The sequence below is a fragment of the Mirounga leonina genome, unplaced genomic scaffold, assembly GCF_011800145.1.
Source record: "Mirounga leonina isolate KUSES-001 unplaced genomic scaffold, KU_Mleo_1.0 Mir_173, whole genome shotgun sequence".
Classification (NCBI taxonomy): Eukaryota; Metazoa; Chordata; class Mammalia; order Carnivora; family Phocidae; genus Mirounga; species Mirounga leonina.
The window spans coordinates 69,979,255-70,004,995 of NW_023270447.1; the positions used below are offsets into that span (position 1 = coordinate 69,979,255).

General features: G+C 50.1%; 2 protein-coding genes across 7 annotated transcripts in view; one reads left to right on the forward strand and one right to left on the reverse strand.

The window, feature by feature from the left end:
• Window positions 1-25,741, forward strand: part of LOC118019749 (myotubularin-related protein 9-like) — a 38,974-nt gene that overhangs the window by 2,208 nt on the left and 11,025 nt on the right. For 4 of the 5 annotated variants that reach the window (XR_004681742.1, XM_035019213.1, XM_035019214.1 and 1 more), the window contains exon 3: window positions 21,290-21,412. The exons of the other annotated variant lie outside the window; for it this stretch is intronic. The gene's annotated coding sequence lies outside the window, so the exon portion shown is untranslated. The remainder of the gene's footprint in view (window positions 1-21,289; window positions 21,413-25,741) is intronic. 5 annotated transcript variants of the gene reach the window in all.
• LCK (LCK proto-oncogene, Src family tyrosine kinase) lies at window positions 1,460-24,582 on the reverse strand. 2 transcript variants are annotated; one of them, XM_035019216.1, is made up of 14 exons: window positions 24,197-24,582; window positions 17,328-17,436; window positions 10,029-10,138; window positions 9,668-9,749; window positions 9,384-9,474; window positions 9,054-9,152; window positions 8,819-8,922; window positions 8,522-8,671; window positions 8,077-8,229; window positions 7,751-7,930; window positions 5,307-5,383; window positions 5,061-5,214; window positions 4,846-4,977; window positions 1,460-2,109 (listed from the first exon to the last, which is right to left on the reverse strand). In XM_035019216.1, the coding sequence occupies exons 3-14, from the start codon at window positions 10,131-10,133 to the stop codon at window positions 1,907-1,909; spliced, it is 1,530 nt and encodes a 509-aa protein (XP_034875107.1). In that variant the 5' UTR covers window positions 10,134-10,138; window positions 17,328-17,436; window positions 24,197-24,582; the 3' UTR covers window positions 1,460-1,906. The 2 variants fall into 2 exon arrangements, with proteins under 2 accessions (XP_034875107.1, XP_034875106.1); XM_035019215.1 differs by lacking the exon at window positions 17,328-17,436.

The following is a 25,741-nucleotide window of genomic DNA, read 5'->3' on the forward strand; positions in this document are numbered from 1 at the left end:
TAATAAAATGTAAGTCAGGTCATGTCATGGCTCTGCAAAAATCCCCGCAAAGTCTCCTTGAAATGGTTCCTGCAAAGGCCACAAGGCCCCATAGGATCTCTACCCCTCAGGCCCCCTGTCTGGACCTTGTGTCTCTGTGCTGGCCAAAGGAGCTTCTGCCTCAGGCTGTTCCCTCATCCTGGCCTCTCCTCCCCCATGCCACGTGGCTTGCTCCCTCATCTCCTTCAAATATTTGCTCAATGTCACCTTCTCAATGAGGCCTTCCCAGACCACCCTGTTTAAAATTGCACACTTCCCCCAAACATGACATTCCTAATTCCCCTTACCCTGCTTTATTTTCCCCCTAGCACTCCGCACCTTGTAGCATACCACATCATTTACTTCTTTGTGACTGTTTATTGTCTGTCTTCCCTTACTAGGATGTAAGCTCCATAAGGACAGAGATTTTGTTTGCGTTATCTACTGTATATTCTATGAACCCAGAACGATGTCAAACACACAGATGTTCAATAAATATTTGCCAAGGTGTGCCTGGGTGGCACAGTTGGTTAAGAGTCCAACTCTTGGTTTCTGCTCAGGTCATGATCTCAGGGTTCTCAGATTGAGCCCCATGTGGGGCTTGGCACTCAGCGCCCAGTCAGCTTGAGAATCTCTCTCCCTCTCCCTGCCCCCCACTTGTGCTCTCTCTCTAACAAATAAATAAATCATAAATAAGTAAATAAATATTTGCCAGATGAATGAATTAATTCAATGCTTAAAAACATCTTGGGGGCACCTGGCTGGCTCAGTCAGTAGACCATGTGACTGTTGATCTCAGGGCTGTGAGTTCCAGCCCCACGCTGGGTATAGCAATTAATTAAAAATAAAATCTTTAAAAACATCTTGAAGGTGAATCAAAACATATCTGAGGGGCACCTGGATGGCTCAGTCGGTTAGGCGTCTGCTTTCGGCTCAGGTCATGTTCCCAGGGTCCTGGGATTGAGCCCCACATCAGGCTCTCTACTTAGCAAGGAGCCTGCTTCTCCCTCTCCTGCTCCCCCTACTTGTGCTCTCTGTCAAATAAACAAATAAGATCTTTAAAAAATATATTTAAAACAAAACAAAACATATCTGAGTACAAATATAGCCCCAGAATCAGAAGCTGTAAAAAAGTGCTATTGCCCTTACATAACAGGAGGGGAGGGTCCTGGGACACACCCACTCCCTAGGAGGTTCTGGGTAGGGGTCACCCTTAATCCTTTGGGGTGGGGGTTTGAAGGAGTTCAAAGAACCCATACAGCAAAGTGTAGGAACTTCCTCTTGGCCCCCCAAATCAGCAGAGCTGGAAAAAGTTCAGACATCCCCTCATCCCATCTTTCACCCCAATTCAGGGTGACTTATTTTCCATCTTCTGAACCCCCATTCCCCCCTCCCAAGGAAGAGGAGATGGGAGTGGGGAGCTGAGAGATGTACAATCTTCATCAACAGAGAGTCATTTATTGAGCTCCTAGTGTGTGCCAGGCACCAAGGAGGAGCACACAGAGGTATTAGATAAGGTCCCAGCCTTCAAGGAGCTTCTTGATGGCTAGGGGAAAGGAAAAGGGGGTGGGCAGAAGCTGGTGTCAATCACAGGCGTCACTCTTCTCTCTGGTGGTCTTGGGAAGTAGAAGGGCCCGCAAAGGGACAACTTGAACAGGTGCCCAAGACATGTATACACATACCACACATGCACAAGACACCTGTGTGGAGCCCACACACTATAGAACCCCCGTATAACACACAAGAAGTGTATGTGCCACACGTGGGTGGGATTCACACGCAGAGTCCATATGTGCATAGGCCACGTGGGTATGACACAAGAACTGCATCTTCCCCAGCCAGGTTGCTAGATGGAGGGAGGGCTCCCGGCCACGGCCAGCTAGGTCTGTCAGGGCTGGGGCTGGTACTGGCCCTCCGTGGCCGTGAAGAAGTCCTCCAGCACACTGCGCAGGTAGTCAAAGGTGGGCCGTTCCTCTGGGCGCTCCTTCCAGCACAGCATCATGAGGTGGTACAGCTCCTCGGGACAGTTGTCAGGTCGCACCATGCGGTAGCCTCGCTCCAGGTTCTGAATCACCTCAGGATTGGTCATCCCTAGAAGTTGATGGGAGAAACAATATCAAGGCTCCAGGCTTTGGACACCCATGGCAGGGGTGATGTTCAGAATATTTAACTGGCACAGTGTGAGCACCAATCCAAAATGATCTTGGTCTGCATCAATAACAAGACCATATGCTTCAGGTACCCGCCGAATGTCAGTCACGCCACTTGGAGTGTTGGCTGTGGCTTAAGCACCCAATAACACGTACATGTTGACTGTGAGACCTTGGGTGAGCCATCTCCCCTCTTTGAGCCTCAGTTTCCTCATCTGGGAAATGGACCTAAGAGTAGCTCCTACTTCATGCAGCTGTTAATGAAAATTGAATGAGACAGTGCATATGAAGCACCAAATATAGGGCCTGGAGAGGAGATGCTGCATGAAGAATATCTGTGATTATTATGATTTGGTGGGGAAAGATGGGGTGGTCAGGGCCCAGGGGGATGGGAGTCCACAGACAGCACAGGGGTGAGGCTTCTCTGGCTTTGGGACCAGGCACATGAGATGCTGCATCAGGAAGCCAGATGGGCCCTGGACCCCAGCAAAGCAGACTCTGCATAAGGTAGGTTCAGCAAGCCCCTCAGTGACCCAGATTAAATAATTTGGGGTCCACATCCCTTAAAACGAGGAAATTACAGGACATAAACCAGGGAACTAAATACCCATGGCTAGAGTCAAGGATGCAAACACATAGTCTGCACCCAGTCTAAATATAGCCCATAGACCTACTTTGGTTTGACCCTTGTCATGTTTTTATTTTTATTTATTTATTTATTTTTAAGTAGGCTCCACACCCAGTGTGGAGCCCAATGTGGGGCTTAAACTCAAGACTTTGAGATCAAGACCTCAGCTGAGATCAAGGGTTGGATGCTTAATCGACTGAGCCACCCAGGCACCCTGCTGTGTTTTTAAATAATTTGAATCAATCATCAATATTTGGATATAGGCAAATTTTCCTAAAATTCCAAGTTTTGGCTTCCCTTGAAAAAGAAAAGATCTGGGGGCACCTGGTCGGCTCAGATGGTTAAGTGTCTGCCTTTGGCTCAAGTCATGCTCTTCAGGTCCTGGGATCGAGCCCTGCATCAGGCTCCAGGCTCAGCAGGGAGTCTGCTTCTCCCTCTCCCTTTGCTTCTCTCCCCATTCATGCTCACTCTCTGTCTCTCTGTCTGTCTCAAATGAACACATTTTAAAAATCTTAAAAAAAAAAAAAAGATCTGTTTTGGGGGTCCCTATGTCTTAGTAGCAATCATCTTCTGAAGCAGATGCAAGTTCATCCAGGTCACCATTACTCCCCATTGTCTCCCTGACCCTGAAGCCATGTGTCAGTTGCCAATTATCATCATGGTTTCAATGCTTTTTTTCATCTTTTTAAAAATTAGTTACTTGATTTATTGATTTATTTATTTTTAAGTGAGTTCCATGCCCAGTGTGGGGCTTGAACTCATGAGACTGAGATCAAGAGTTGCATGCTATCCTACCTGAGCCAGCCAGGTACCCCATGCTTTTTTTTCTTCTAACAGAGAAATTCTCCATGGGTCCATCTCTATGGGCACAGTGGAGGAGCAGTAAGGACGCTTGGCAGGATGACTGGAACGTGGTTCTAGTCCCCGTGCTGCCCTTGGACTCTGATGGGGCCAATCCTGGGCAGAGTAGTCCTTCAGGCTCTCACCTGATTCTAAGGTGCCTTTACCTTTCTAGGAGCAAAATCCTGTACATAGTGCTCTGGGGATGTGGGAAGCTTCTGCATATCCGGCCACTGTGCTCCGTGACCTCTCTCCCCTGTCTTTGTGTTCCATTTCCTTTCCCCAGAATTTCCTAGCAAGTTCCTTTCAAAAAATTCCATCTGTCTTGGCTGAATTCAGGGGTAAAGGACTTTGTCCAGAGGCTAGAGGAAGGGATGGGAGAGGGTAGGAATTAGTCATTTATATGTCTCTCTCATTCTTTAGATGGAAAGTTTCAGAGGGAAGGGAAGTCAGTGTTTAGTGGGCACCTACTGGGAGTCAAGCTCTTTCACAAATAGTCTCCGTTGTTCATATCAGGAAACTGAAGCTCAGAGAGGTGAAGTCACTTGCCCAAAATGAAGATTATTAATAAAACCTAGGGGCTCCTGGGTGGCTCAGTCGGTTAAGCATCCGACTCTTGATTTTGGCTCAGGTCTTGATCTCAGGGTCATGAGATCAAACCCCAGGTTGGCTCCGTGTTCAGTAGGGAGTCTGCTTGAGATTCTCTCTCTCCCTCTCCCTCACCCCTCCCCCAGCTCGCTCTCTCTCTAAAATAAATAAATGAATCTTTAAAAAATAATAATAATAAAACCTAACCCTCCTGAGTGCTTAGTATGGGCCAGGTACTGTTCTAACCTCATAATTTACAGATGGAGAAAGAAAGAATGATCTGATCAAACCCAAACAGAAAGTTAGCATCAGTGGCAGATCTGGTAATAAAGGCAGGCCTTTTCCCTCCTGAGCCAGATCCACTTCTACCATCCTAGGCTGCCCGTGTCAGAACTTAAGAAAAGAGCTGCGATTATTGAAGGAGGAGAGAAATTGAGACAGACATGGGAGCCAGCCCTGGGAGACGTGGCACCTGACTGGGCATGCTGGAGTCCTGAGGGAATACAGAAAAAGCAGCTAGAAAGATTCAGAATCTGAACCAGGGATAGATGAAGTGAGTGGACAGACATGGATTTGCTGCTCTTCCCCACCACTCTTTCAGTTCCTGCCCTTGGCCCTGACCTGGGTAAGGGATGCGGCCGTGGGTGACAATCTCTGTCAGCAGGATCCCAAAAGACCACACGTCCGACTTGATGGTGAATGTCCCGTAGTTAATGGCTTCTGGTGCTGTCCACTTAATGGGAAACTTGGCTCCTGGAGGGAGGCAGAATGAAGTCACCTGGGTCTGCTTGGCCAGACCCTGCAGGCCCCAGACTTCCCTTATATCGCACACCTACCCTCCCTGGCTGTGTACTCGTTGTCCTCGATGAGGCGTGCTAGGCCAAAGTCTGCAATCTTGCAGCTCAGAGTGTCAGATACCAGGATGTTGGCAGCCCTCAGGTCACGATGGATATAATTCCGCTCTTCAATGAATGCCATGCCCTCTGCAATCTGCAGACCAGGTAGGAGGTCAGCAGCCCTGGGCCAGACATCCTTATCCCACTCGGCTGTGCGCCTGCCCAGCCCCTCCCCAGTCTCCTTACTTGGGCTGCCATGTCCAAGAGTTTGTTGATGGTCAGCTTGATGCCTGGGGGGGTCTTGAGGAAATCCACCAGGCTCCCTGTGAGCAGAAGCAAAAGTTGCTCACTCAAGTTGCCCCAGCAGAAAGCTCCGAGACCCTTCTCCCCTAACTGGCTGTCTAGAAGCAGTATCTGACATGTGGAAAGAAGAATAAGGGGTGAGAATGGAGAAGTGTGCATTCAAGGTGAAGGTACCCAGGATCTATGAAATCTTTTCCTGTGGCCTAGGATGGAGCATGCTTGGAGAAGTCTGTAAGCTTCTTGTCACCAATGGGGTAGAGCCCAGACTCCTTAGTCAGGTAGGTGTCCAAAGCCCTACACGGTCCATACTGTAGTTTCTTCTCTTTCCCCCACTTCTGCCTCTTTCACTTCACCCACCCTAGACAATTTTGAGATTTTTCACATAGACCACTGGGCTCTCACCCCAAAGTCTCTTTGTCCCATCTCTGTCTGCTAAAAATTCTACTTTTCTTTCATGGCTCAGCTAGACTATTCCTCTAGGAAGCCTCTCTAGACTCTACCAGGCCTAATAAATTGCATCATTATCTACATTCCCCGTGACATGCTGGAACTCTCCTGTGGCAAAACTCTGGTTTTCCTAGAGTTTGTGCCACATAATGAAAATGAACTTCCCCTGAAAGCAGGAGCCTTGTTTTGTCCATCCGTGTTCCCAGTGCCCAGTCCAAAGTAAGCAGTGATAAATGTGTGCTGAAGGTATTGAATGGAGTATAGAAAGAGGTGCCTGGGGGGCTGAGGGACCATGTCTGGGAGCAGAGGCTGACTAGGAGAAGACCAAGGGTGAGAGTTGCTGGAATGGAGCTAGTGACTGCTAGCCCTTCTCAAGAGATTAAAACCCTGTGTAAAGATGGCAAAAACCTAAGTATCCCCACTACGAGCGCTGAATTAGTCACCAAAGATAAAAGGCTCCCCCAGACACAGCAAATATGGAGGTATCTACTGCCATTCCTACATCAGGTCAATGGAAGATGCTGCCGATCAATCCCAGCACTCATTTCCAATGAGCCTCAGAATCCTCCTCAGCACAGAACTCTAAGCAGCTACCAATTGAAGTTGGCCCACAGGGCAAAACCTATTTGCTACTTCCAGAATCCATTAGCCAATTAAGAGCTTTTTTTCCCGGGGTGCCTGGGTGGCTCAGTCGGTTAAGTGGCTGCCTTTGGTGCAGGTCATGATCCCAGGGTCCTGGGATCGAGCCCTGCATCGGGCTCCTTGCTCAGCAGAGAGCCTGCTTCTCCCTCTCCCTCTGCCTGCCTGCTGCTCCCGCTGCTTGTGCTGTCTCTCTCACTGTCTCTCTCTCTGTATCAAATAAATAAAATCTTTAAAAAAGAGAGAGAGAGAGCTTTTTTCCCCTTCCTGGAAGGTGGACAGATCTTATACGCCCAAAGAATCAGAGCCAGATGACAACACAAACTTACTGAGCAGTTAATATATTGCAGACACTATTCTAACTGCTCTATATACACGGACTCTTTCATCCTCACAAAGGCCCTATGAGAAAGTTACTATACCATTACCACCATTTTACAGATGAGGAAACCATAGCACAGAGCAGTGAAGTGATTGGCCCAAGGCCACACAATCGTGAAAGCAAGATTCTAACACAAGCAGTCAGATTCTAGAGCCCTTAATGACTACTCTAAATTATTTCTGGGTGAGCCCATTCAGATTTCTGATGTTATACTCGAGGGAAATGAGCACCAGAGATGGGACAGGGACTTGGCCTGTGTCACGGCAAACTGGTGACAAAGCTGGACCTGGAAACTTTTGGGGGGGGGGCTAGAAACTTCTATCCACCTTCCTGGGTGCTCTCAATCAGTCCAAGGGAGGGCAAGGGGCTCACCTAGAACTGAAAAAGAGAGATTTGGGGCAGATCTGCCCTCCCAAGGGTCAGGGTCAAAAGGAAGAGAGAAATAGGGCTAGAGACCCACTCATTTGAAATCAAGCATCTTGGCCCGCCTGGGTGGCTCATGCATTAAGCGTCTGCCTTCGGCTCAGGTCATGATCCCAGGGTCCTGGGATAGAGCTGGGCTCCCTGATGATTGGGGAACCTGCTTCTGCCTCTCCCCCCTGCCTGTTCTCTCTCTCTCTCTCAAACAAGTAAATAAAAACTTGAAAAATACAAGCATCCCGAGATCAAGGTAGGACTGCAGGTCAGGGAAGATGAGAAGTGAAAGCTCTTCCAGAGCCTGCCACCTTAGACTGAGCTCCCAGACAGGCTCGGACATCACACCCTCTTCCCGTCCCTAGTGATGAGTCTTTAGGGACCCAGGAAAACAAGAAGCCCTCGGTGCTGAGCCAGGCGAAAAGGCAGATCTCCTCCACCTTCTATCAGGGTCAGAGGAGATGGCAGCGCCCCCCCAGCAGTCGATCACAGTGGCGGCACCCACCGTTCTCCATGTATTCCGTGATGATGTAGATGGGCTCCTGGGTGACCACCGCGTAGAGCCGGACCAGTCTCTGGTGTTGCAGCTGCTTCATGAGGTTGGCCTCGGCCAGGAAGGCGTCGGGGGACATGCTGCCCTGCTTCAGGCTCTTCACTGCCACCTTTGTGTGCTCGTTGTAGTACCCTGGGGAGGGGAGGGATTGGGGAATCACTGGGAGCCCGAGCACCCGGAGCCAGGTAGTTGCCCGGACGCTGTCTCGGGACTCTCACGACCTCAGCGGATGCCTCCCCTTTCCCCCTTCCCCGCAGTCCCGGGGGGCCCTCACTCACCCATCCACACCTCCCCGAACTGGCCAGCCCCCAGCCGCTCCACCAGCTTCAGCGTCTCCCTGGGAATCTCCCACTCGTCCTCCCACCAAGGCTTCTGGGGCTTCTGGGTCTGGCAGGGGCGACTCAACCGCGTGCACAGCCCGTCCGAAGCATCTGCGAGCACAAGGGAGGGTGTTAGGGCCGTCAATACGGCGGACTCGGGTGTCCCCGCTGAGTCCCCACCGGGCCAAGTCCCCGTCCAGGGGAAATGGACTGGCAGGGGATGCCTGGGGTTGTCACCCGACACTGGGCTATCGGGTACCGCACCTCACCCCCTGCGGGGAATGAAGGAGCATACTGAGATGGGGGGAGGGCACCCCTGGGAGGGACTTAGGGGAGGCAAGCTGGTAGGGCACAGGTGAAGGAGCCTCAGGAGCACGTCTGAGGGGCCCCTGCTAGGGCTCACTGGTGTAATGGCGGACCAGCTCATGCAGGCCAGGAAAAGTGATGCGGGGGGAGATGTAGAAGCCGCCTTTGTCCAGGTTACGGATTTTGTAATGTTTCACCACCTCTCCCTGGTTCTGGTCGAAGTCCCGCACGGACAGTGAGAACGATCCTGGATGAAAGAATGGGTGAACGAATGCAAAAGAGGGGGAGGGGGAGGGGGGCCTCCTGCGAGGGGCGCCCCCCGCGCCTTCCCGGGGATCACCGGGCCCACCCCCCCGCGCTGCGGCCCCGCCCCCGGCCCCGCCCGGCCGCTCACCGGCGGTGCTCTCGCTCTCCCGGATCAGGAAGGAGCCGTGCGTGTTCCCGGGCGCCAGGAGCTGCCGCTCAGCGTCCTTGCGGCTCAGGTTCTTGAAGAACCAGCTGCGCAAGGCAGAAGGGAAGGCCGTCGTCTGCCGTTGGTCCGTTCCTCCTCCATCGCCCTCAAGCATTCACCACCAGCCCTAGCACCCCACCTCTGCTCCCACCCTTCGTCACCGGGAGTCCCCACTTACGGTTCAGGCTCCAGGCTGTTCGCTTTGGCCACGAAGTTGAAGGGGATGAAACCTTCCTGGCCGGTGGTCAGGGACTGCGCCTTCCACCACTCGCCGTTCCTGCGCGACAGAGGCAGTCGGTGGGGTCTCCTTGGACTTGGATTGGGCAGGAAACCTTCAGAGCCCCCCGTTACACCATGCCACCCCACCCTCCAGCCCAGCACTCTGGAGCCTTCTGTTTTGTCCCAAGGGCCCCCGCTGCAAGCCAGTCAGGGACGGCGATACAGGGGATCCCTGCTCCCTCCCATGCTCTGGTAGGGCAAGGATGGGTGGCGAGGAGGGGGCACTCACTGCTCCAGGATACGGAGCTGTTCACCCTTCTCGAAGCCCAAGTCTCCATCGTGAGAGGGCTCATAGCTGTGCAGAGCGATAACCAGATTATCTGGAAAGACAGAGGGCGTCAGGGAGAACCAGGCTGGACTAGGCTGGGAGCACAGAGTTCAGGAATTACAGGGTAGCAGAGAAGACCAGGGGCGAGAGAGGCAAGACAGGGTAGAGAGTGGATAGGAAGATGGAGGCCCACAGCCAAGGATCCATGGCCCTTAACTTTCAGGCCCTGCTGGTTGTGAGGTCACCTTGCAACGGTGAGGCTGGGGGGTTGCAGCCTTCGTAGGTAACCAGTGGATCCCGCACCTCAGAGCCATTCCAGATGGGCAGCTGTGGAGTGGGGGGTGAAAGTGGGGTCAGAGAGCAAGAACCTGAGTCAGATTCTGGCTCCCTTCCCCACTGCCCTGTTTTCACTTCTCCAGCTTGGCTGGGTCTTATCCCTGCATTTGCCAACTACTTAGGAGAGTCCCTTCCCCTCTCTGGGCCTCCTTTCCTTTCTGTTTTCCAAGGGGAAAGGGCTACTCTGTTATTTCAGTGGTGGTCCATTTCCTTCTCCTGGCTTGGATACTCCACCCAACTCCCTCACCAAGTCCCCCTCTTGCCTCTTACCATGGCCTTGCCGTCCAGTGGAACTATGGGGTAATGGCAGTTCTCACATACATCGATGTTTTCCATCCAGTCATCTTCAGGGTTTGAGCTGCAGCTACAGCCCATGGTCCCTGGGGCAATGGAGAGGGGGCTGAAGGGGCTCCCCCAAGATCTACTTGCCCAACATTAGACATCCTAGGGCCTTGCCCTGGGAATTTCCAGAAGTACCTGAGATTGTCAGGCCCCCATCCCCATTCACCAGCCACTAGAAAAGCTGAAATGGGTCGAGTTGGTCAGGTAAGGAGCTCCCTACTGGTGCTGTCTCTGAGCTCCCAAGTAAAGTCACACATGGGCCCCCACTGAGCCCTAGGCCCCGCCCTCCCACCTGGGATGGGCAAACCGCCACAGATACCTTTGTTAGCCTAGTTGCCCACTTCCTGCCTCTCCCCCAACCCTCTCTTTCCTCCCATCCCCCATGTTAGAGGACTACCTACTAGAGATCACACACACTTCCCCAGGCCCTGGGGGAGCCCTAAATTTTGATCCTCCCCTACCAGAGAGGTGTGTATGCCCCACCTCCTAATTACAACTCCCCTCTCTGGCCCAGGAAGTTGAATAAGAGATTCCTGCTCCCTAATGTCAGAGATCAGGCCCCCAGCCCCCCAGCCTTTCCCAGAACAAGTCTCCTTCAGAGGGTTTTTTTTTTTTTTTTAAGATTTCATTTATTTGACAGAGAGAGACACAGCGAGAGAGGGAACACAAGCAGGGGGAGTGGGGAGAGGGAGAAGCAGGCTTCCCGCTGAGCAGGACCCTGGGATCATGACCTGAGCTGAAGGCAGACGCTTAACGACTGAGCCACCCAGGCGCCCCTCCTTCAGAGGGTTCTGATTCTCACCAGCAGAAAACCCTTCAGTGTTGCTGTTGGCCATAACTTTTTTATTTGTTTGTTTGCTTAAGCAGTGGAAACTTCTTGTCATATGTAAATCTGACAAACTTTTTGTCAGATGGAAATCAAGCAGAACCTCATAGATAAAGCAGGTAAAAAAGGGGCTGTTCTGCCTGAAACAGAGCGGAGACGTCATTGTGAAGCCCCTAGGAGTCCTGAGACACCTCCTTGCCTAGGGCTGCTCCTCAGAACGGCTTAGAAAGCACTAGTCCTCAGATAAAATTCAATTTACCATTCAAGACCCTTTTTTTAAAGTAGGCTCCAAGCGGGGCTCAAACTCAGTGTTGCGATCAAGCCCTGAGCCAAGATCAAGAGTCCGAAGCTTAACTGACTGAGCCACCCAAGCGTCCCATGACCCTTTAAAAAAATTTATTGGGGCACCTGGGTGGCTCAGTCGGTTAAGCGTCTTCCTTCAGCTCAGGTCATGATCTCAGGGTCCTAGGATCAAGGCCCGGGTTGGGCTCCCTGCTCATCAGGGAGTCTGCTTCTCCCTCTGCTCCCCACCCCCCATGCTCCCTCTCAAATAAATAAATAAATAAATAAATAAATAAATAAAATCTTTAAAAATAAAAAATAATAGGGGTGCCTGGGTGGCTCAGACGGTTAAGCGTCTGCTTTCGGCTCAGGTCACGGTCCCGGGGTCCTGGGATCGAGCCCCACATCAGGCTCCCTGCTGAGCAGTGAGCCTGCTTCTCCCTCTCCCTCTGCCTGCCGCTCCCCCTGCTTGTGCTCTCTCTCTGTCAAATAAAAATAAAAATAAAAAAATAAAAAATAATTATTTATTTATTCATTCTAGAGAGAGTGAGCACATGCAGGTGGCAGAGAGAGAATCCCAAGTAGACCCCTCTGCCAAGCTCAGAGCCCAATAGTGCTCAACACCCTGACCCTGAGATCACCACCAGAGCCAAAACCGAGAGCTGGACGCTCAACCGACGGAGCCACCCAGGTCCTCCCCCATGACCCTTTAATATCAAGATCAAATCCACCTCCACACTCTATTCTGATACATACACACACACACACTCACACAACCTTCATTCTGAGCTACCCCTGCCTTTCCCAAACACCCCCTACTATTTTCTTACTCAATGCCTTTGCACATGTGGTTCCCCTACCTTGAGTGCTTTCTTGTCTGCCTACTGAGCTAACTCAACCTTTAAGGCTCAGCTCAAATATCACCTCCCCCGTGAAACCCTCCCAATACCCTGTTCCTACAACACTCTACTCAGACACAGTCGTCAGTTAGCACTGAGTGCCATGACTAGATGGATTTATGTGTCAGTCCTGCTGCCTTTCCCACCCCCTTGATGAGATGGGGGGTTCATTCAGAACAGAAGCTGTGCTTTATTTGCCTGAATGTCCCAGCACCCAGAACTACTTGTCATTAATAAATGTTGGTATGTGGAGGGTTCATGCACAGACTCTTCCATCTACAAGGGTCTTAGAAATCACCAAGTCTAACTTCTGATTTTAGACAAGCAAACGGAGGCCCGGAGAGACCTGCTTAAAATTAAACTCACGTGGGGGCACCTGGGTGGTGCAATTGGTTGAGCGTCCAACTCTTGGTTTCGGCTCAGGTCTGATCTTGGGGTTGTGAGATTGAGCCCCACCTCGGGCTCCCCACTCAGTGCAGAGTCTGCTTAAGCTTCTCTCTCCCTCTCCCTCGGCTCCTTCCACTCCCTCAAATAAATAAATCTTAAAAAAAAAAAATTAAGCTCACACGGGGCACCTGGGTGGCTCAGTTGGTTGAGTTTCTGACTCTTGGTTTCAGCTCAGGTCATGGTCTCAGGGTTGTGAGATCCAAGCCCCCCCACCCCACCCCTCGAGCTCTGCACTCAGTGGGGAGTCTGCTTGGAATTCTCTCTCCCTCTGTCCCTCCCCTGGCTTGGGCACGCTCTCTCTCTAAAAATAAAAAAATAAATAAATATTTTTTAAAAATTAAACTCACACAACCTATTTGGGACAGAACAAAGCTAGAGGTGCTAATCCATGCTGGGACCAAGTAGAAGTGGGGAATAGTGGAGATTTTGGGGTTTGCAAGACTGAAGGACACATGTCAATTACATCTCGCCTAAAAAAGAAAAAAAAAACAAAAACTCAAGGACAAGCCTCAGAGTCAGAGACCTAAATCAAACCCCAGTTCTGACATTCACTATATGACTTTGCTGAAATCATTCTTCCCAAGCTTCACTTTTCCTTTCCTGTCCAGTGGGGATCATCATCCCTTTCTCATAAGCTTACACAAATGTTAGCTTAGTTTAGGGCTTAGAAAGACTTCTATCACTGCTCATTCTGCCCTCCCAAACCTACTCCGGAGGATGGGAGAATGGGATTGGTAAATAATCCTCCTTACTAGAAACTCATGTTTCTTTAACTGAAATACTCAGAACCCGTCATGGGTACCAGAAGTCATGGGTGTACATCTTCCTAGAACATGAGTGTTATCTGACCTTATTCATATAGTTAAACAAACATAGATCTATTATGGAGGAACATGCAAAACGTACATGGAATTTTAAGCCAAATCAAGAGACTTTCAAGGAAAAGGGTACACATTCACTCTCCCCTCTACTGTTAGGAGTCCTGGAATTTGGGGGAGAGACATTTGAGAAGTTCTTCTCAACCATTCTCCTGTTCTCTCTCTGACAAATAAATTATTTTTTAAAGATTTTATTATTGGGGCGCCTGGGTGGCTCAGTCATTAAGCGTCTACCTTAAATGATAAAATTTTATTATTTATTTATTTGACAGAGAGAGATACACAGAGAGAGGGAACACAAGCAGGGGGAGGGGGAGAGGGAGAAGCAGGCTTCCCGCTCAGCAGGGAGCCCAATGTGGGGCTGGAGCCTGATGTGGGGCTCGATCCCAGGACCCTGGGACCATAACCTGAGCTGAAGGCAGACGCCTAACGACTGAGCCACCTAAGCGCCCCTCTGACAAATAAATTAAAAAATAAATAAAATAAGATCCTTTTTAAAAACAATATCTTATTTACTTCCTTATTTGAGAGGGGGAGAGAGAGAGAATGAGTGGGGGAAGAGCAGAGGGAGGGGGACAAGTGGACTCCACGCTCAGGGTGGAGCCCTACGTGGGGCTTGATCCCAGGACCCTGAGATCAGGACCTGAGCCAAAATCAAGAGTCAGACACTTAACAGCCTGAGCCATCCAGGCGGCCCTGCAAATGGCTTTTTTAACACCTCATTCTATTATGGCTAGAAACTAATGAGCAGCAAAAGCCTCCAGAGAGGCACTGATAACCATCTGGAAGCAGCCTAAAATGAGCTGAGCTATCGAGTGAGGCTGTGAGCATCCTGTTTTTGTGACATTCAAAGGGACCTTGGAAGATCACAGGTTGGTTGTACTGTAGAGAGAACGCCAACATTAGATGGAGTTGGACTTAGATCTGTAAGGTCCCTTCCAGGCTGACATTCTCAGAGGCTTCAGAAAAGAGTAAGAGAGAGATGAGAAAAGCTTGAGGTTGAGGTAAGTGAAGGAGTTTGGATTCAGCAGTGAGGAGAGGCCAGTGAAGGGCCAGGAGTCTAGACTGCAAACCACAGGGCTGGAAGCTGGTACCTGGACATGCGGGGAGGGGAGAAGGGGAAAAGAGCCCCAAGGCCTCGGGCCAGGGTCCAGGACAGCATGCAGACAAGACCTATGTCCTGGACTAAATCTGGGCCTCCCAGAGAGGACCTAACATTCCTAAAGATTGGGGCCAGGAATGAGGAAAAAGTCAAGCTGTGTCTTGATTAAGCCAAAAGGAACTCTAACTCCTCTGGGAATCTGACCCCTAGTGTTTCCTCCATGGCTTGCTGTGTGGTCCTGGAGCCCTGGGGCTGCAGGGATCAGATCCTGCCCTCTATAAAAGTGTGAACTATGGAGTGTAGGGCCCGGCAGCAAGCGTGAGACCGTAGGATCTGGCAATGCCAGAGATGATTTTGGTGAGTGGCTCCCAGCTACTGGGAGCTCCATGCTCTTGGGAGGCCTCAGGATAATGTGGGAGGCCTGCAGGTTATTTCAGTATTTTAAAAAAACCTAAAGGGAGGGGCACCTGGCTGGCTCAGTCGGTCAAGCGGCTGCCTTCCGCCCAGGTCATGATCTCAGGGTCCTGGGATTGAGCCCCACGTCGGGCTCCCTGCTGAGCAGGGAGCCTGCTTCTCCCTCTCCCTCTACCTGCCGCTCCCCCCTGCTTGTACTCTCTCTCTCTCTAATAAAAAAATAAAAAATCTTTAAAAAACCTAAAGGGAAATTGTACTATAATTTGTTTCTTAGCTTGACGAATTATTTTACTCTTTCTTCAGTGCATACTGATTGTCTCTGGTTAAAATTTGTATTAGAGAACATGAAAGTGAGTACTTAAAGTAGTTTAGTAGGCAAAAACTTCAAAATCATAAGATCCCTGACCCAGGAGGGTGGGGAGTACAACAGGGGAAGGGGTCAAGGAGTCTGGGAGGGAAGAGTTTAGAAGCACTGGTGTACTTTACCAGGCTTGTTTTAAAGATGGAGAAGCTGGGGGATCAGAGAGGTTACGTAATTTCCCCAAGAGCATGTGAGGACTCTAGGCAGAGGCGAAACTCAAATCAGGTCCCTACTCCTTAATCAAGGTATCCCCCTCTACTCTTCACTCCCTGGAAAGACCAAAGGGGGTGGAGGATCCTGAGAGGTCATGGAGGAAACAGGGCAGGGAGGCAGGTCTGACAGGGTGGGGAGCCACTCTTCCTCAAAAATTTCATCATGGCGGGGCGCCTGGGTGGCTCAGTTGGTTAAGTGACTGCCTTTGGCTCAGGTCATGATCCTGGAGTCCCTGGATCGAGTCCCGCATCGGGCTCCCTGCTCGGCAGGGAGTCTGCTTCTCCCTCTGACCCTCCTCCCTCTCATGCTCTCTGTCTCTCATTCTCTCTCTCTCAAATAAATAAATAAAATCTTTAAAAAAAAAAAATTTCATCATGGGGCGCCTGGGTGGCTCAGTCGGTTAAGTGTCTGCCTTTGGCTCAGGTCATGATCTCAGGGTTCCAGGATTGAGTGCCGTATTGGGCTCTCTGCTCAGCGGCAGGTCTGCTTCTTCCTCTCCCTCTGTGATCTCTCTCGCTCTCTCTCAAATAAATAAATAAAATCTTTAAAAAAAAAATTTGATCATTGTGCTGTTAACAAAGGCCTTTTTCTCCAAGGCAATTCTCTTTCCACCTAGAATGCATGCTTCTGAACGTACATTTACCTGACAGGTGAATGCAGGTCTGTGTATATGAAGTCATATGATTCAGTGAGCATTGTGCTTTTGTGTGCATGCCCGTGGGCTTGTCTGAGGCTATGTGTGCAGATGGATGTATCACAGAATGGGGGGATGTATAGTTTGCGCTTGTCCCTATGTAATTGTGAGGTCATATACGGATACATCTATTTATACAAAATGTGGGTCTCATCCTTCTCGTCTTAGTTTGACAAAAATTACTGGGTAGCCAAAACGATCTAACCAGGTTAATAAATGAGGTCAATAAAAAGAAAATCAAAATTAAATCTTAATATAAATGTCTCATTGTCAGGGGTACCTGGGTGGCTCAGTCGGTTTAGCGACTGACTCATTTGACTTAGGTCATGATCTTGGGGTCCTAGGATCAAGCTCCCTGCTCAGCAGGGAGTCTGCTTTTCCCTTTTCCTCTGCTCCTCTTCCCTGCTCATTCTCTCTTTCTCTCTTTCAAATAGATAAATCAAATCTTTAAAAATAATAAACAAATGTCTCATTGTTTGAAAGAAAGAAAAAGAAGAAGAAAAAACAGATCCAGAGAATCCCCAGGGTTCTCAGAACCAGCAAGGAGGGCAGATTCTGAGGTGAATGACAAAGGACATTCTCTTCTCCCAACTCAGGAATTCAAGGTCAATAGCAGGGATTTTATAGATCTAGACTTCCTCTGACCAGGGTCTGTAATGTTCTCAGTGAAATTCAAAGCTGCCCATGGTCCACAGAGCACCCTGTGTCAATTATAAAGAGCCACCCCTCCCTGGGGTTTCAAACTTGGAGAGTAGAGTGAGGGCTAGACCTCAGTCCCCACCCCTTCGTGCCTCTCAGCATAGTGCCCAATACACACAGCGGCCCTGCTCATTTGGTAGAACTGATAAAAAATCCCAGGCTAGGGGCACCTGGGTGGCTCAGTCGTTAAGCATCTGCCTTCGGCTCAGGTCATGATCCCAGGGTCCTGGGATCGAGCCCCACATCGGGCTCCCTGCTCGGCAGGAAGCCTGCTTCTCACTCTCCCACTCCCCCTGCTTGTGTTCCCTCTCTCGCTGTCTCTCTCTCTCTCTGTCAAATAAAATCTTAAAAAAAAAAAAAAAAAAATCCCAGGCTACGTGCAGCTCTTGGCCTGGATCATCTGAACCCAGACCTGTTTAGGGTTCATATCACCATGAGTTCCGATTCTTGCCAATTCGTTCACCTTTATCAACTCCATAGACGTTATCTCAGCTGGCTGGGCCTAGGACGTGTTGTGTCTCCTTAAAAAAAAAAAAAAAAAAAAGGCAACCCTTTTCCTCCCTTAAACTGTAAAGCTCTTCATTTATCGAACATTCTGTCCATAATGTGTGCCAGCTTCTTGCCCGGGTTTCTTAGCCAAGAACAGGTAGGCTATCGCGCGGCAGACCATCATGGTGCCCTGGGCGACTTCGTGGCAAATCGGTCGGGAATCATCTAAAACATTTTCTTGGCCTTTTACTTTGGCCGAGATTTGGTTGTTAGCAAAGTTGTATATGTTCAATGAAGAGCCTTGGGTTTGGAGGTGACCCACACAGATCCCTCATTGTGGTACTCAAGAATCAGGGTTGGTAGGCATGGCAAATGATTTCTAATGGGTAAAAGAGGGATGTGTCCTGAGTTCCCTCCTTTTTCATGTGTTCCTTTGTGATATAACAATTCCTTTTTTTTTTTTTAACCATAGAGAACAAAAAGGTAAGCTTTCTCTTCAATGCAAACAAGATGAATTTATTCTCACAAATCTGAGTGGCTTGACCATAAAACTGATTGTTAGTTAATTATTGCTAGAAAAATGGGCTACAGAGCAATGATGCTAAAGCTGGTATTTTTGGTAGAGGCCCTCCAACTAGTAACTTGTATGTACTGCTGATCCCTTTTAGTGAGTCTGCCCCCTGTGGACTTCTGTGTGCATTTTGTGACATGGGGGTTTTATCATGATGGACGGAGCCTTACTTACAACTTGGCAAGCCATGATGCTTTATTTAAGTTTCTGGGAGTCTGCAGGTCATGGAGTCTCAGCTCACCATATCCATGTCTGAGTGACACAAGGTCAATCCCAAGACCTCCCAGGCACTCACTGGCAGAGGGCCTCAGAGCAGTTTACTAAACCTCTCTGGGGGACACCTGGGTGGCTCAGTCGGTTGGGCATCTGCCTTCGGCTCAGGTCATGATCCCAGGGTCCTGGGATTGAGCCCCACATCGGGCTCCCTGCTCAGTGGGGAGCCTGCTTCTCCCTCTCCCTCTACTGCTCCCCTTGTTGTGCTCCCTCCTGTCAAATAAATAAATAAAATCTTTTAAAAAATTATAAGAAAAAATAAAAATAAACCTCTCTGAGCCTCTCTCCATTCCTTCATCTGCAAAATGGGAATTAAAGTGGGACCTGCAGGGGCACCTGGGTGACTCAGTCGGTTAAGCATCTGCCTTTGGCTCGGGTCATGATCCCGGGGTCCTGGCATCGAGCCCTGCATCAGGCTCTCTGCTCAGCAGGGAGTCTGCTTCTCCCTCTGCCTGTCGCTCTCCCTGCTTGTGCGCTCTCTCTTGCTCTCTCTGTCTCTTTGACAAATAAGTAAATAAAATCTTAGGAAAAAAAATAAAGTGGGACCTGCAGGTAGAGCTGCTGTAGGCATTACCTGTGAGATACAGATGGTCCCATAAAGTGCTTATCATGTGCTCGATACATGCTAAGAACTAAATAAATGAGAACACCGTTGACCCTTGAACAACATGGGTTTGTGCCGCATGGCTCTGCTTATTCATGGATATTTTACAGTAGAATACTATAAATGTATTTTCTCTTCCTCATGATTTTCTTTTTCTTTTTTTTGTTTTTTTATTTTCTTTTTCTTTTTTTTAAGATTTTAATTATTTGAGAGAGAGAGAGAGAAACAGCATGAGAAAGGAGAGGGTCAGAGGGAGAAGCAGGCTCCCCGCCGAGCTGGGAGCCCAATGTGGGACTCAATCCCAGGACTCTGGGATCGTGACCCGAGCCAAAGACAGTAACCAACTGAGCCACCCAGGCGCCCCTCTTTCTTTTTTTGTTTAAAGATTTTCTTTTTAAGTCATCTCTACAACCAACATGGGGCTTGAACCTACAACCCCGAGATCAAGAGGTACGTGCTCTACCGACTGAGCCAGGGGCTCCGTCTTCCTTATGATTTTTTTTAATTAAAAAAATTTTTTTAAAGATTTTATTTATTCATTTTAAGAGAGCAAGAGAGAGAGAGAACAAGCCAGGAGGAGGAGCAGAGGGAGAAGGAAAAGAAGACTCCCCACCGAGCAGGGAGCCCAATGCGGGGCTAGATCCCAGGACCCCGAGATCCTGAGACCATAACCTGAGCTGAAGGCAGACGCTTAACCGTCTGAGCCACCCAGGCATCCCCTCCTTATGATTTTCCTAATAACATTTTCTTTTCTCTAGCTTATTTTTAAAGAATTTTTTTAAAGATTTTATTTATTTGACAGAGAAAGAGACAGCGAGAGAGGGAACACAAGCAGGGGGAGTGGGAGAGGGAGAAGCAGGCCTCCCGTGGAGCAGGGAGCCCGATGCGGGGCTCGATCCCAGGACCCTGGGATCATGACCTGAGCCCCCAAGACAGACGCTTAACGACTGAGCCACCCAGGCGCCCCTTCCTTATTATTTTCTTGATAACATTTTCTTTTCTCTAGCTTATTTTAAGAATACAGTACATAAGACATGTAACATACAAAATATGTGTTAACCAACTATTTATGTTATCAGTAAGGCTCTGGTCAACAGTACGCTATTAGTAAAGTTTTTTGGGGAATCAGAGTTATACGTGGATTTTCGACTACGTGCGGTCAGAGCACAAACCCACTGTTGTTTAAAGGTCAACTCTAATTGCTATTTGAGGTTAGCAGGTGCACTTCACTGCATCAGCCTTAAACATTTTCCAGTCTAAACGCTAACATTAGCCGTTATCAATCATTTTCACTCTCCTTTGTGATTCTGGGCACTTCCACAGACCACCTTTTCACCTTTAATATATTTACCTAAAATGGAAACTTTGCTACCATACATAAATGGAAAACCAGTATCACCAGCCGTAGATAGAAATCAGTATCCATTAAAAGAAACACATAGTATCATATGTAAATTCACATTCATTACCCCCTAAAATCACTCCACGCCAGAGAGGCACAAGCCTTATTTCGGAACATGCTGCATTGTGAGACAGAGCTTTGGGCTTAGACCTCTGTTGGTAAGTTAGAGGAGACGCCATTTTCCTAACTGGCCAGCCTACTGACAAAAATTTAACGGGCACCTCTATGTGCCAGGCTCTGATCTAGTGCTGGGGACACAGAGGTGAGCAGATAGAGAGGTTCCTGTCCGTTGGGTCCTGCCCTCTCTGGCAGGACACTCCATGTCACGGGAGGCCATAGGCCTGTCTTCAGCTCAGTGACTGGTAATGTCTGTGACTCAACACCAAAACACCGGCAGCACAAAACAGCCGTACTGGTCAGAAAGGAGCTTTGCAAAATCACTGCTGCCACCCATTTACCAAGTTGACGTTTAGCTAAAATCACTAAAAATGAGGTCGATCTCCACGTACTGACATGGGAAGACATCCCGGATATAAGAGGGCAAGCAACAAAACAAAACAAAACAAAACATGGCAAGGAAGTTACAGAACAGAATGTAGCATAGAAACCTGTTTGCATTTAAATGTGTATATTTAGGGATTCTTTTCAGCCAGGTTCTGTGCTAAGCCTTTATTTGCATGTTTTCATGTAATTCTCACAATAATCCTATGACGTAAAGGCTATTATTATCCCCATTTACACATGCAAAAACTGAGGCACAAACAGGGTGAAGCGATTTGTCTAAGGCCTCATAACAAACAAATAAGTGGCGGAGTGGCGAGTTGACACTTGGTCTATCTGCCTCCAGAGATGGGGCTCTTAACCACTATACTTGGCTGCAGCCGTCCATAGGAAAATCTGGAAAGATGCACACCAAATTGTTCGCAGTGAACACATCCCAGCAGTGAGACCAGAGGGGGTTGTGTTTCTTATATTTCTTTTGATGCCTCTGTATTGTTTGGATTTTTAACGACAGGCCATGTGCTAATTTTGTAGTTGAGAAACAAAAAACAACAAACCACCACCAACGCAGAAACTCTGCCAAGAGACACGATCATTTGAGGAGGATTCGCTGCAGAACCTACCCTTCCTTCCATTCCTCTCCTTGTCTCAGGAAAGGTAGGCATGGAATGAATGGGGCATCCAGGAAAAAAGGCTTCTGTGACCAAAGAAGTTTGGGAAATGCTGAGTTAGACAGAATTGACCAGGCCCCGTCTCCCAGGGAGTTTTCAGAGTGCTAACAAGCTGACATTGACCAGGAAGTTAATATGGGCCAGTCTGGAGCTGAGGCCATGTTGGTTTGGCCCCAGAACCATTCTCTCGCTGGGTGCCTCATGGAACTGGTGTTCTTTAGAACAAGCATTGGAAATGCAGCACCAGCTATTTTAAAGCCAACGCCAAAGTTTGTTGTTGGAGGCCATGTCCCTGGATGGTATCTTGGTCCTGCCTACCCCCATCCCACCCCCACACCCAGCTCCCCCGAACTGAGCTTGACCTTGAGGTCATCAGCCTGGGGGTGTGTGTACAGATTTGTAAGATCCAGTGTGTGTTGTGTGTGTAGAACCTGCCTCTGCTTCTGCCCATATCTGCATGCGGACATTTTCTGATGATATGTCTGGTGTTTGGGACAAGATGTGTGTGTGTGTGTGTGTGTGTGTGAAGTTGTGTGTGTGGGACTCTCCTCTAAGGCAGACCTTGTGGCTCAGTCTCGAATTCTCACACCTACTATATACAGGAAACAAGCTCATTTGCAAAGCCACACCACAAGTGTGATGGAATGAGCGGTCTGCCAGCCGGCCAAGGTGCTGAGGGTGGTCCGCCGGCCGGCCAAGGTGCTGAGTAGGTGTAATTCTGGGTGTGAAAAGCCTTCCCTTTGGTGCCCCATTTACAGGAGGAAGGGCTGCCTAACCTCTGATAAGCACCTACCATGTGTTGGGTATAACCCTTGGCACATTACAAAGTCCCCACACGCATTCTGCAAGGGAGACATTTATTATTGCCTCTACAGAGTTTGGAGTCTGGAGACGTGAAGTCAATACTGTTCAAGGAAATGGCAGAAGCGGCATTGTACCTGGGTCAGCCTGACCCTGAAAGCCGTGTTCTTTGCACTACATCATACCCATTAACTCTCTGGCGTTTGGTCTTGTTATGCCCTCATGGTACCCAAGAAACAGAAACCAGGGACAGTGACCTGGGCTCATGTCATAAGTGCTTTCCAAAATGGGCCTTTGTCCTTCCCAGAACTGTGCTGACTCTTCCAGGGAGCCTTCCAGATCCCCTGAGGGAAGTCTTCTATTCTCTGAGAACCTCACCTCATTCTCTTGCCCTATCACTTGGCCCTTTACCCTTTGAGGAGAACCTCCATCCCTGAGCCATGAGGTCAATGGACCCTGAGTCATCTATCAGCACATGCTGGATGAGAGGGGTGCAGGTTCAGGGTGCAGATGAGCCCCCCTGAAGCACAGGGAGAGCCAGTGTGTTCTCCGGCCCCCACAAAAGGCTGCGGGCCTTGGACTTGGAGACAAGGGAAAGGCTGGGACATGCTGACTAGGTGGAAATTGTGTGTCAAGAAAAACTCCAACGGCAGAGGGTAGGGCAAGGGAAACCTGGAAAGTGTGGTTCACATGGGGATGCCCCCCCTAAACTGAAGGCTCAGAAGAAAACGAGGGGGTGGGCAGATAGCTGACTATGCCTTCCTGGGCCTCTACCTTCCTGGGGTTTGAAGCAGTGACCAGTTAGTCCTACACACACATTGGGGGGGTGGGTATGGAAGCCAGAAGAACCAAGTGGAGGGGGCAACCTGTGACACTTGGCAGGGGCAGGAATGGCAACTTTCCAGATGGAAGTGCCGACGTTCCTAGCCCAGGGCCAACTGGACCCCTGTCTCGGTTAAAAATAGCCCTTCCTCTGCCCTTCCCTTTCCATTCTCTGTCCTTCAACCACCCTCTGGTGGTTCAACAGCCTCTGGTCAGATACTTCCGCCCTGGAGGCCCCAACCCAGATGATAAACATGCCCTCACATATCCATCCGCTTCCAACAGAAGACACTTCCACCCCTCCAGCACTGCTGGTCACCAAGGCTAAAATCACTTCTCAGGTGTCCAGCCGGATGTTCTGGGTGATTCCTCTCTCTCTCAATCTCTCTGTCTCTCACTCAGAAGATTCTTGTCACTGGCATCTGCCCCAGCAATCAGTAGGATTCCTGGGTCCCGGGACTCAAGCCTGACCATCACCCTGCCCCATGGATGGGGGGCAGTCCTAGCCTAGGCCATCACCTTCTCCCAGGGAATGGCTCTACCTCTGCCTTACTGAGTGACTGTGGGGAGGGAGGGCTTGGCCTCTCTGGGCCTCAGGAAGTTCATCCATCATGGGATCGGGGACTGGACTTGGTGATTTTTTTTTAAAGATTTTATTTATTTATTTATTTGAGAGAGAGCGGGAGCACGAGTGGGGTTAGGAGGGAGGGCAGAAGCAGAGGGAGAGAGAGAAGCAGACTCCCTGCCGAGCAGGGAGCCCGATGTGGGACTCGATCCCGGGACTCCAGGATCATGACCTGAGCTGAAGGCAGACGCTTAACTGACTGAGCCACCCAGGCACCCCTGGACTTGGGGATTTCTGAAGGCCTTCTTAATACCTGACAGTCCATGTGCCAGATTTCCAAGAAAAGGCTCCCAGCGAGGTAGGGACCGGTGGCGGACGGTGTGGCAGGGGCAAGAACCAACGGCTACTCAGGTAAGGCTACTCCTTACCAGCTGCCACCCACCTGACCTCCAGCAAGATTTTTCTCTCCCCCAGCCTGTAGGGCTGCTGAATACCCAGGGGCCCAGCCCCATGCCCAGATGTAGCCCCCACTGTCGGGCCTCCCACCGCAGTCCCTAGACCCCTGTTCCCAGTACTCCTTACCTGCCCAGCCCAGGAGCCCCCTGGTCCCATTCACATGGTCCTCCTGGCCTAGCCTGGCTGCTCACACAGTTTCGGCTCCCTTCGCTGAGGTAGCCACCTCCTGTCTCAGCGCGCCCACGTCCCACCCTGACTTCCTGCCTCCTCCCGAGGGCTCCGCAGCCAACCGGGCCCCAGCAGCCCAACCACAAGCCTCCAGCACCCCAAGCTTCCTGCTGCCATAGCCCCCCACTCCTCAGCCCCTGGGGGTCCTAGATCTCTCCTGAGGGGGGCACTTGGAGCTGAAGAGAGAATCTTTAATGGAACCTCCCCTCCTGCCCCCAGGGTGCACCTGGACGAGAGATTCAAGGGCAGCCTTTATACCCCAGTGAGCAAGGGGCAGGCAGACATACACTCAGCTTTTGGTGAAGGACAAGTGGCACCGCTGTCACGGTCTGAAAGCTGAGTGACCCTTTCGTTACAGTCTAGAGAAGGCAAAGATAACCCCACTTCAGAGTCAGAGGAGAGAACCCTCTCCCCGCTAAACAGTTGGGGAGCCGAACACCATATGTTACAGTCAGATGTCAGGCTAACATGGCGGCCTAACGACAGTCATGTCATCTCAGGGCAAGGGACGGTAACTTTATTAGAGTCAGAGGGGAGCTAACACCCTCCTTAGAGACAGAATGCTGGACAGCAAGCTGTTTAAGGAAGCAGGCAGGACAACCCCTTTGAACCCCGTTCAAGAGACCAGGTTACAGCCCGTGCTGTGGGCAGAGGACAGGATCACACCCACTAATTAGGGCGAGACTTCTAATTCAGGGAGAGGCAAGCCACAGCCCCTGCGAGAAATGTAGGGCCTGCCACCATCTTCTGCAACAGGTGAGAGACAAGACAAACACTCCTGCCCAGCTCCCAGGTGCAGGCCACTGACTGGTAGGCCTTTCTGTTGGAGGCAGGAGACAGGAACCTAGTCACAGGCAGCAAGCAGGCCCAGAATCTCTCTTTCCCTTGGGGCCAGGCTGAGGGTGGCACCCATCACAGGCTAAGGGCCAGGTCACCGGTGTTATGAGGAACCCTGGGTGGCTTCTATGAGGCACCAGGGCTGGGCCCTGCCATTCCAGCCCCCCCCCCGCCCCGCCCCGGCCCCAGGAAAGTATAGATGTGTCACAGTCACCACCACGGGAGCCTACACTCAGTGAGCAGGCTGGGGGAGGGGAGCCCACAGAGCATTGTTGGGGTTTGTGAGGTGGAAGCTGATGTTCTGTGCACCTCAGCTACAGAGGGAAGGGGGAGACAGGAAATGGGGGGAGGAAGAGGAAGCCTGAGCTGGAAAGTCAGACAAAGCGGGTGCTACAGAAACAAAGGCTGAGGAGACGCAATGTTAAAAAACCCACAGAGTGACCCAGAGCCCTGCCCGGCCCGTCTCCGGGCCTCCGCATAGCAGTACCACTACCAGGGGTGAGAGCCAGGATAAGCAAGAGACGGTTCGTGGGTTTCGAGTGTTGGTTTGTTTTTAAGATTTTTTTATTTTTATTTATTCTTTTTTTTTTTAAAACGATTCCATTC

Bases quoted from the DNA above. Each gene is read 5' to 3' on its own strand.
- LCK (XM_035019215.1), bottom strand. From the start codon at position 10,133: ATGGGCTGTAGCTGCAGCTCAAACCCTGAAGATGACTGGATGGAAAAC. The intron at 8,923-9,053 runs GTAAGTGGGGAC...TGCCTTGCGCAG, and splicing joins AACAGCCTGGAGCCTGAACC to CTGGTTCTTCAAGAACCTGA. The intron at 7,931-8,076 runs GTGAGTGAGGGC...TCCCCTCCCCAG, and splicing joins GTTCGGGGAGGTGTGGATGG to GGTACTACAACGAGCACACA.